Genomic DNA, 11,823 nt, shown 5'->3' with positions numbered 1-11,823 from the left:
TAAAGTAACCAGATGTAGATCGCCTATCATCCATTGCACCGACCCAATCAGCATCAGTATATACTTCTATACTCTGATGATCAACATTTTTAATAAACAAAATTCCCTTCCCAGGAGCATTCTTCAAATACCTCAAAATACGCATGACTGCATTCATATGTTGTTCTCCAGGATTATGCATGTATTGACTCACTACACTTAATGCATAAGCAAGATCTGGTCTTGTATGAGCTAAGTACATTAATCTCCTCACAAGTCTCTGGTATATTTCCTTATCGGTTGATACTTGATTAGGCTCAACACACAATTTCAAACCTTCTTCTATTAGTGTATTAATAGGTTGACATCCCGACATTCCAGTCTCCTGTAAAAGATCTAAGGCATACTTTCTTTGAGACAGAAAAATTCCTTCACTTGATCGAGAAACTTCAATCCCAAAAAAGTATTCAGAGGACCTAGATCTTTCATTTCGAATTCTCTAGATAGATAATTTTGTAGAGCTTTTCTTTCTTTAGGATCATTTCCTGTAACTACCATGTCATCCACATATATGATAAGTGTCGTAATCTTACCATGTTGCTTTTTCAAGAACAAAGTGTGATCTGAATTACTTTGACGATAGCCAAAAGCTCTCATTGATTTTGTGAACCTTCCAAACCATGCTATCGGGGATTGCTGCTTCAACCCATACAATGACTTCTTCAATTTGCACACCTTCTGACATTGCTTTTCTGACACCATGCATCCTAGTGGAAGATCCATATATACTTCTTCAGATAACTCACCATGCAGAAAGGCATTTTTCACATCGAACTGTTGTAATGGCCAATTTAGGTTTGCAGCTTAAGACAATAATACTCGAACTGTGTTGATCTTAACTACAGGTGCAAATGTCTCTGTGTAGTCAATTCCATAAGTTTGAGTGTACCCTTTTGCTACCAGTCTTACTTTAAATCGTTCAATACTACCATCTGCCTTGTACTTCATAGTATAGATCCAATGACACCCTACTGGCTTCTTTCCTGGTGGACATTCTACGAGTTCCCATGTTTCATTCTTCTGCAATGATTTCATCTCTTCATTCATAGCTGCTTTCCACCTTAGATCAGCGAAGACTTCCTGCATACTGTTAGGAATAGCTACAGTAGATAATTGATTTACAAATGACTTATTTGATTAAGACAAACGATGGTTAGACACATAGTTGCTCATGGGATATTTGACTTTGGTAGACAATTCAGGTTCATGTGTGTTAGGAATACCTCTATTATGATGGTGTGGTAACCGTTTCATGAATGGATCAGGTTCCAAATTAAGAACACCCTCAGCAGACGACGATTGGTTTGGTATTTCAATGAAGACATCTTTGGACCCAAATTGTTGACCACTCATATCCAACTCACCCGCTTCCTGGTTCACTAGTTCAGATTGTCCAGATTCATCATCCTCAGAGATATGATAATCATAATCTAGAGTCTGAATTTCCTTATGGTACTCCCCCTGAAGTTCAGATTCAGATGAAAAATACATCGAATCTTCATGAAACACCACATCCATTGTAATAAATATTCATCGAGTTGGAGGATGGTAACATCGATATCCCTATTTATGAAATGCATATCCAACAAACACACATTGCAATGCATGAGAAGTTAACTTGGTGCGTTGGTGTTTGTGTAGATGCACAAATTCCACGCAACCAAAAACACGAGGAGGTAGATTTGGGACGGTTGGGGCAACTACGACATTAGTAAGAGCTTGGAGAGGTGTTTGGAAGTTAATTGAGCTAGAAGGTACCCGATTGATCAAGTATACGACAAATGTGATTGCTTCTCCCCAATAAGATATCGGTATTTTTACTGCTATCAAGGAAGCACGAACAATCTCTAACAAGTGCCGATTTTTCCATTCAGCGACTCCATTTTGCTGAGGTGTATTGGAACAAGTAGTCTTTTGAATGATGCCATGTCCTTCCAAATACTTTTGAATATTAGAACTTTGATATTCTCCACCATTATCACTACGTAGAACCCGAACCTTTGCATTGTACTGAGTTTCAATCATTCTATGAAAATTTTGAAACAACAAGTTCACTTCATCTTTGGTCTTCATCAAGCATAACCATGTCATTCTGGTACAATCATCAATAAAAGTAACAAACCAACGTGAGCCACTCAAAGTTGGGACTTTGGATGGGCCCCAAACATTAGAATGTATAATCATAAAAAGAAGCGGACTTTTATTCAAAATTAATGGAAACGAAGCATGATGGCTTTTAGCCAATTCACAAATATCACAACGGAAACCAGAAATATCACTCTTTGCAAATAAACTAGGAAACAATTTTTTTAAATAACCAAAGGAAGCATGTCCCAAACGTCGATACCACAACCAAATTTCAGACTTTTTCTCCTCCTCCTCAGATCCATCTACCATCAAGGCTTGTTGCAAATTATTTGAATCCTTTGATTGCAAGTCCAAGTAATAGAGTTTTCCCTACTTAATACCACAACCAATCGTCTGTCTTGTTTAGATGTCCTTAATCACCCAAAATTCAGGTAAAAAAATGACAATACAAGATAAGGCTGCAGTGATTTGAGAAACTGAAAAAAGATTGTAATCTAGAGATGGAACAACTAAAACAGAATCCAAATTCAAAGTATCAGTAAGAGTTAAGGATCCTTCCTCAATGACTGGGGTTGTGTTACCATTGGCTGTGGAAATAATTTTTTGTGAGGAAGGTCTAAGGGGTGAAACCTGTTTAGAATCAAAAGTCATATGATCTGTAGCACCAGAATCAATTATCCATGCTCTATTAATAACAGGTGTACAAGTATTTAAAAACTTACCACCATGATCTGTAGCGACTACCAATGCAGAGGCTTTCTCAGCAACATTAGCCTTTGTTTTTATTTCGACAACAGTTGTAGTCGAGGCTTTCTTGGAATCCTTTTTCCATTGATCATGATTATTATCATTAATAACAAAGTGGTGATAGCCTAAACATGATCTAAAGGTCCATGGTTCAAACTCTCGATTCCTCATTGTTTTCCTGGTCATACTAAGAGTCGTTGCTTTGAAATTGTGGGATATCCAGACTAGTGGGATCAGTCTTATTGCAGTGAGTGCATTTGAAGGTTGACTTATCAATATTAGGGCTTGTCTTAGGATGGTTGATCGCTGTCGAACTACCATAGCAACAAAATATCCGAGATTTCAATTCCATGGCTCTGATACCATCTTCAAATTGATCAATGGTAGTTTTTTCATTCATTCTTTCATTCGTTCATGTACAAAGTATATATAGAGGGTAATCACCATTCTAAGAATGGGAAAAAATGATACAAAGAAATAATGATATAAGGAAATAACAACTAATATCCTAATATCTCAACATTCCTAATATCTCAACTTTCCTAATATCTAAACATTCCTAATATCTCAACACTGAATGATATAAGGAAAGCATTCCTAATATCTCAACAACAGATTTCATAGGCTCCTAGATGAAGTTCAGACCTCGTTGGGAGGCTTCTATTTCTCATACTATTTTTCTCTAATGGGTTGGGTTGATAAATTCTCGGACATGACTTCTCAGCTTGAGAAAATTTTCAAGGAGTCAGATTCGTTTTACCAAGAAATCATTGATGAGCACCTCCATCCAAGTAGGCCGAAGTGAGAGCAAGAAGATATTGTAGACATCTTACTTAAACTACACAAGGATCGTTTGTTCACAGTTGATCTATCTTGGAATCACATGAAAGCAGTGCTCATGGTAATCTATTTTTCCTTTCGGATACTGCCCTTGAAAATAATTTTTTATTCTTTCAAAAGAAATTAATCTTTTAATTTTAAAAAAAGTTCGGTAAAATTTTTATTTAAACAAGTTTCTGAGAAAATTTTCATGCTTATTTATTGATTTTTTTTGGTATTTTGAGAAAGAATTAGAAACACTAAGAATGGACCAAAACTTTTGTAAACCATATAAGTGTGTACAATGTCTTCATGGAAAATCAATTAAAAAAAAAAAAAAACTGTTTTTCATAGTAAGATTTTAATAGAATTTTGATCCTAAAAATAACTATTAATTATATTATTTTTAGTATTTTATTTTTAATCATTCTACATATTTTAGAATTTTGTATACTTATTTTTTAAAACTGTTCTTAGAAACAATTAAGAGATGTTATTTGAAAACATCATTTTCTTTTTTTTAATTCTCAACCCCTTTTTGTTGTCAAACGTGTTTTTATGATTTTTTTTTCTGAAAAATAGAAAATGTTCTTGAAAAGCTGCCTAAGTAAACTAAACTCTTATTTTCTATAACTGTTTTTGAAAAAGTTGCAATATAAAAACTAAAACAATATCCAACTTGAAAGTGAGTGTCAATACAAATAATAAATACTTTTATTTTTTTCTTAACTTTCTTTGCAGAATGTTAGAAATACTGAAAGATTGTATTGTATTTCCTGAGTGAAAGAATATACATCAGTGCCTTTATATATGAGGCATATGTGTGCGGTACAAGTAACCTAACTGGGCCTAAAGCCCATAACATAATATACCCATAATATACATTAACAGCCCCCCTCAAACTCAAGGTGGATGTGAGACCAACTTGAGGTTGTCAATTAAATCACGAGTGCGTCTTGTAGGAAGTGACTTGGTGAAGATATCTACAAGCTGATCTTTGGAGGAGACGAAGAAAAGCTTAAGAGCACCATGGACAAGATGATAACGGATAAAATGACAATCAATCTCGATGTGTTTAGTCCGTTCATGAAAGACATCATTGTGAGCAATATGAATGGCACTCTGGTTGTCACAATAAAGAGGAGTAGTAGAGGAGGTGGACACACCCAAATCCTGAAGAAGCCATCTTAGCCAAAGGAGCTCAGATGTGGTATCAGCAAGGGCACGATATTCTGCTTCAGTACTGGAGCAGGCCACAAAAGTTTGTTTCTTACTTCTCCAAGAAATCAAAGAAGAACCAAGAAGGAAGCAGTAACCTGTAGTGGACCTGCGATCAGTAGGATCTCCTGCCCAATCAGCATCAGAGAATGCACGGAGTACAAGAGGAGATTGAGCTGAGTAGAAAAGGCCATGAAAAATGGTACCCTCCAGGTATCGAAGAATGCGTAGAACAACAGCATAGTGAGTGGATCGTGGAGCAGACAAATACTGGCTCACCTGATGAACAGCATAGGAGATGTCTGGACGAGTAACTGTGAGATAAACTAAGCTGCCAACCAATCGTCTGTAAAAAGAAGGATTGGACAATGGTTTCCCCCCGTAAGGTGTCAGATGCGCATTAAGTTCGACTGGAGTGTCAACATTCTTACTGTCAGTGAGTCCGGCTTGAGACAGCAGATTAGAAGCATACTTGGCTTGAGTAATATAAAGACCATCTGTGGAATGAGTAATTTCAAGACCCAGGAAATAGCTAAGATGTCCAAGATCTTTCATCTCAAACTGCTAACTGAGAAAATCCTTGAGTCCTTGAATGCCACTAAGGTCATTACCAGTTATGATCATATCATCCACATATAGAAGAAGCAAAATAGTGCCTTTATCAGTACGACGAAGAAATAAGGCAGAATCATATGGACTGGCAGTGTAACCCAAGCGAAAAATAGTGGAGCTGAACTTGGCAAACCAAGCTCGTGGGGCTTGTTTAAGACCATAAAGTGCACGTCGAAGATGACAAACCTTGTTTGATTCAATAGAGAGACCAGGAGGAGGTTGCATATAGATTGCTTCACTCAGATCCCCATTAAGGAAGGCATTTTTAACATCCATCTGAAAAAGGTCCCATTGACGAGCAGCAGCAACAGCTAAGAGAGCACGAACAGATGAGATACGAGCAACTGGAGCAAAAGTCTCTTCATAATCAATCCCATATTCCTGTGTAAAGCCTTTGGCAACAAGACGAGCCTTGTAGTGCTCAACGGATCCATTAGAGCGAGTCTTGATCTTGTAGATCCACTTACAACCAACCACAGACTGTCCAGGAGGGAGAGGAACCAAGTCCCAAGTATGGTTTTTGGTTAATGCATCAAGTTCCTCTTTCATAGCAATCTGCCATAAAGGGTTAGTAGAGGCCTCACGATAGGTTTGAGGCTCGTGAAGTGTAGCAAGGGCAGTGTAACTATGATAGTCAAGTAGGTGTGGAGGAATGGATCTTACCCAGGTTGAGTGGCGAGGTGGAATGTCTTGTGGAGGATCTTCAGGCAGAGTAGGAGCAGGAGACCCAGTCTCAAAGTGGGGTAGCTCGTCATCAATCTGTTCATCTGCAACCTGTCTAGGAGAAGCATAAAAAATATCTGGAGAGAAGTCCAAAGGAGGATCAAAAGTATTTGTAGAAGGAACAAGAGACTCATCTGGAAAGATTTCTAAAACAGAGGAGTTAGTCAAGGAAGAACGAAAGTGAGAGAGTTCAACAAACAATCGATGTTCCCAAAAGACAACATTACGAGAAACACGAAGACGATGAGAGACAGGATCATAACACCTATACCCCTTTTGAGTTTCACCATAACCAAGGAAACAACAGAGTCTAGAGCGAGGCTCAAGTTTGTTGTGCTCATGAGACTGAAGAAGAACAAAACAAGCAGATCCAAATGAGCGAAGGTGATGATAGACAGGGGGTGACCCAAAGAGACGCTCATACGGAGTCTGATTATGGATGACAGCACTTGGAATACGGTTAATTGCATGAACAGCATGAAGAGCCGCTTCACCCCAAAATGGGGCAGGAATTTTGGCAGAAAGAAGTAGAGCACGAACAATGTCAAGAATATGACGAAGTTTTCTTTCGGCTCGACCATTTTGCTGAGAGGTACCTGGACAAGTTAGATGATGTACAGTGCCATAGGAATGTAACAGAGCTTGAAACGCATGTTGAGTATATTTAAGAGCATTATCAGATCAAAAGGTTTTGATACGTTTGGAGAATTGTGTTTCAACCATTTTTGCAAAATTGCTATATATTGATAAAATTTCGGAACGAGATTTCATAGGGAAAATCCAACTATAACGAGAATAATCATCAATAAAAACAACAAAGTATCGAGATCCACCAATACTAGCAACAGGAGAAGGTCCCCAAACATCAGAATGAATTAACTCAAAAATACTATTAGAAATGGATTCACTGTTATTAAAAGGCAAAGCTGGCTATTTTCCTAACTGACAAGAAGTACAATAAAAAATGTCTTTAGACACAGAACCCAACAGACCCCTAGACACTAACTGTTGTACCCGAGAAGATGATGCATGACCAAGACGAGAATGCCAAAGTGCAAGAGAAGGTAAGGAAGAAACTACAGCAGCTGCAGTAGCAATAGAAACAGGAGCAACAGGTGGAAGATGAAGATTGCTCACGGGAAACATACGCCCAACTCTAGGACCGGTCCCAAGCTCCTGCCCCGTCCTCGGATCCTGCACAATACACCTAGAATAGTAAAAATAAGGCGATAACCTAGTTCAGCTAATTGTCCCACAGAGCACAAATTATAGGATAGGTCAGGAACATGGAAGACTCTAGGAACAGAAAGATTAGAGGTTGAAACAAAACCTAGACTATTCCCATGCATGGTGGAACCATCAGCTATATGAATATTTAGAGGATGTGGTGCAGGGTCAAGTTTGGAGAATAGGGATGAGTGAGGTGTCATGTGATTGCAACAGGCAGAATCAAAAAGCCAAGTTTGAGACTTACCAGGTAGAACAGATAAGGCAGTGGAAAGAGATGCATTACCAGCCATACGAACAGCCTGAGCTATGATCTCCTGTAGTTCAGTGGAGGAGAGGTTGATAGTAGATCCAGAAGACTTGGACTCAACTGAGGTGGAAGCCATTGGTGGAGTAGGCTCAATATTAGCAACAACAGCAGTAGATTTGTTACGACGGTAACAAGTCTCAATGGTGTGGCTAGGACGCTTGCAATAGTTGCAGAACTTTTTGTTGGTCTGCTTGCGACGATTGCTAGAGCCATAAGAATCACCTGATTGCTGGGGTTGCTCTATGAGTGGAGTAGATGGAGTAATAGCCAAAACATTGAGCTTATTCTGGGCTTGAAGGTTTGCAAGACGAGCTTCTTCTCTAACCAACTCATTTACAGCAGTATCAAGAGAGGGAACAGGATTGCGATTGAGTAACTGACCACGAATGGGCTCAAAGTCCTTGTGAAGTGACATCAAGAATTCATAGAGGCGAAATTCATCTCTAATGGAAGCATATTGCTGAGCATCTTTTGAGCATGTCCAAGTTGGATCAGAAAGGTCAATTTGGTCCCAAATAAAGCGAAGTTGATCATAATAGTCATTGATGGATTGCCCTGGTTCTTGCCTGAGTTGATGTAATTCAACCACTAACTGATATTTCAGGGATCCATGAGTAGTGGAGTACCTTTTGGCCAACATATCCCATGTAGATTTTGCATCATCAAAGCTGCCCATCAGATTGGAAATAGAGGGAATGGAAGTGTTCCGAATCCATGTGAGGATCATGTGGTTATGACTATCCCATTCAATCATGTGATTAAGAAAAACAGCATCTCCTTCACTTGCTCCCTTGACAGGAATAGTCATTGCACCAGTACAATAATGCCAGAGCATGCGACCCTTAAGAAAACTGCGCATAGCTTGAGACCAAGATAATTAATTTTTATTTCCCTCCAATATAGTATTGATGGGGCGAGAAAGAAAAATATCTTTTTTATCCATTTAGAGACACAATATGCAAAAACAGACTGCAAAAGTGAAATCTACACGAAAACTGGGTAAGGAGGACTTGGTCAACCTTGGAAAAGTCAACGGTCAACGACGGTCAAAGTCAACGGTCAACGCTGGTCAAAGTCAAAGGTCAACAGTCAAAGTCAACGCGGGGGCAAAGTCAACAGTCAAACGCTGGTCAACGGATGACGTGGAGATGATGTCAACTAGGGCTAGCGTGGCACTGACACGCCAATAGTGGTGACGTAGCTAGGGCTGACGTGGCAGAGAGGATGACGTCAGCAGAACAAGCCTGGTGAGTGGAGGCGCGTGGTGGCGCGTGATCAGCGTCGCCGAATCTTTGGGCGGCGCGTGAGGGCGCGTGCGGGCTCTGATGGCGACGAGGTTTCCACGAATGTGTAGATCGGCGCTGGACGATCTCAGTGGTACCATCAAAATTGAAATTGGAGCAATATTCGCAGCGGTGATGCGAAAAACAATGATCTTGTGCGGTGTGAAACTCCTTAAGGACGGTGGCTGCAGGTCCGGAACCCAAGGACGACGCCTGGATGACGTCGGAGGTTCAACGACAAAAGGCTGCGGCGGCAGTTGTGATGGCGGAAGCGTTAAAAAAAAAGGAAGTCACACTAATGAAGACAGACTGCTAAGAAAGGGTCAGAGCAGTGGCTCTGATACCATGTTAGAAATACTGAAAGATTGTATTGTATTTCCTGAGTGAAAGAATATACATCAGTGCCTTTATATAGGAGGCATATGTGTGCGGTACAAGTAACCTAACTGGGCCTAAAGCCCATAACATAATATACCCATAATATACATTAACATAGAACATATTTATTGCAGGAACAGATACAGTTGCAGCTACTATGGTTTGGACGATGACAGCTCTGATGAAGAACCCTAGAGTGATGAAGAAAGCACAAAAAGAAGTCAGAACTTTAGTTGGGGAGAAGTGTTTTGTGGATGAAGATGATATTCAAAAGCTTACTTATATGAAGGCATTGGTGAAGGAAAACATGAGATTGTATCCTGCAGCACCCTTGCTAATCCTTCGAGAAACACTTCAAAAGTGCAATATAGATGGGTATGAGATACCGATCAAAACCCTAGTGTTTGTCAATGCATGGGCAATTGGAAAAGATCCTGAATCCTGGGAAAACCCAGAAGAGTTCATGCCTGAGAGATTTTTGGGTACTTGTATCGACTTCAAAGGACAAGATTATAAGCTGATACCATTTGGGGCCGGCAGGAGAATATGCCCAGGGATGAATCTTGGAGTTGTGACAGTAGAGCTTGCACTCGCTAATCTTCTTTACTCATTTGACTGGGAAATGCCTGTTGGCATGAAGATGGAAGATATAGATACCGATGCAAAACCTGGTCTTACCATGACAAAGAAAAATGATCTCTACCTTGTGGCTAGGAATTATATTTAACATATGGGCAATCATATAATACATGTTCTTATGTAATAATTATCTAAGACAATGTCATTTTGATTGAGGAACTTCCCTTGTTTGGAGTGCTTTGGTAATACTAGAGAAAGAAAAATATTAATTTGAAAATTAATTCTATAAGGACAGTCCTTTGAAGTTAATTGTAAGATAATGGTTACATGATAATTTATTAATTTGAGATTAAAATTTTTATAATAAGTGATTTAAAATTAAGTATATATTTCATCACATCTTAGATAAATGTACGACAGTGGGTGCTTTGATCGAACCACTCATTTTAGCAATTGTATATAGAATGTTAAACTTTTGTATATATAATGGTCTAACCCTCTCAGCTAATATATGAAAGTCAAGATCAACTTCATTTTGTCTTGATTAGAGAAGCTATTTGTTTCAAAAAATGTCTCAATGTATAAAATTATAACTATTTTAATGCATTAGAGTTTGATCCGCATAAATGTGAAGTATAATTTTTATTTTTATTTTTAATCTTAGTTGGTATAGGTGTAAAGTGCTATTTCGTTAAACTCTATAGGTCACCTAACCCTAGTGTAGTAAATTTATTATCGTGATTAAGACCAATGAAATAACACTTCAATGATTCAAGTCTCCCAACCATTTGAGATGCCTAAGAACTTCGACTGATAGTTTCACTAGTTAACAAATTTTCTACCCCATTGACCATAAAGTATGCTGAAAATACATCTAACACCAATGCTATCCCTATTTCCATCAAAGACTCTAGTAGATAAAGTCTTAGTGAAAGGATTTGCCAAGTTTTCTGAAAAAGCAATTTTCTCCATTGCAACATCTCCTCTCATTACTATTTCACGTATTAAGTGATATTTCATCTTTTTGTATTGACATTTTCAGTGGTTTCTTGGTTCTTTAGACCATGCCACCGCCCCATTATTGTCATAGACGAGTAAAGGCGACATAGCTAAGGCACTACCCCAATTCTATGAAGAACTTCTTGAGCTAAAAAACTTCCTTTGTTGCTTAAGAAGCAACAACATACTAGGCTTCTATAATAGAGTCAACAATATATGATTATTTCACACTTCTCCAACTTATAGCCCCACCACCTAAAGTGAACATAAACACAAAGGTAGTTAGACTTATGAGAGTCTTTGTTAGATTGAAAGTTTGAATACATATACCTAAGGGGTACCAACTCATCACAGTGATACACACATATATAATCCTTCATTTTTTGAAGATACTTGAGTATATTCTTGATTGTCGTCCAATGATCTAGTCTTCGATTGGACTGATATCTATATACCATCCCTACAAAAAGCCAAATATCTGATCTAGTACATAACATCATATACATAAGGCTACTTGATATTGAGGCATAAGATATTTCTTTTATATGATCTTTCTCCTCAGATGTCTTAGGACATTAATATTGAGAAAGAGGTACTTCATGCCTGAAAGGTAATTGTCCCTTCTAAGAGTCCTACATTACATACTGGACCATAAGCTTTTCAATATAGGGGGCTTGAGATAATATAATTTTTCTATTGTTGCAATCTTGAAGGACCTTAATCCTAAGAATATATTGCATCTCTCCCAAATATTTCATTTGAAGCTAAGTAGATAACCAAGTCTTGACTAATGATAATAAC

At 38.4% G+C, this 11,823-nt stretch overlaps 1 protein-coding gene across 1 annotated transcript; it reads left to right on the top strand.

Annotated features, from left to right (window-relative positions):
• Positions 1-3,449: 3,449 nt before the first annotated feature.
• Positions 3,450-10,174, top strand: LOC117922832 (cytochrome P450 71B37-like). The gene is made up of 2 exons (XM_034841017.1): positions 3,450-3,775; positions 9,563-10,174. Exons 1-2 carry the CDS (start codon positions 3,758-3,760, stop codon positions 10,169-10,171), a joined length of 627 nt encoding a protein of 208 aa, XP_034696908.1. The 5' UTR covers positions 3,450-3,757; the 3' UTR covers positions 10,172-10,174.
• The last annotated feature ends 1,649 nt before the right edge of the window (positions 10,175-11,823 follow it).

The sequence above is a fragment of the Vitis riparia genome, chromosome 10 (genome assembly GCF_004353265.1).
Source record: "Vitis riparia cultivar Riparia Gloire de Montpellier isolate 1030 chromosome 10, EGFV_Vit.rip_1.0, whole genome shotgun sequence".
NCBI classification, from domain to species: Eukaryota; Viridiplantae; Streptophyta; class Magnoliopsida; order Vitales; family Vitaceae; genus Vitis; species Vitis riparia.
Note: the sequence above shows the minus strand (reverse complement) of the source record. Positions and strands in the feature narration are given on the sequence as shown.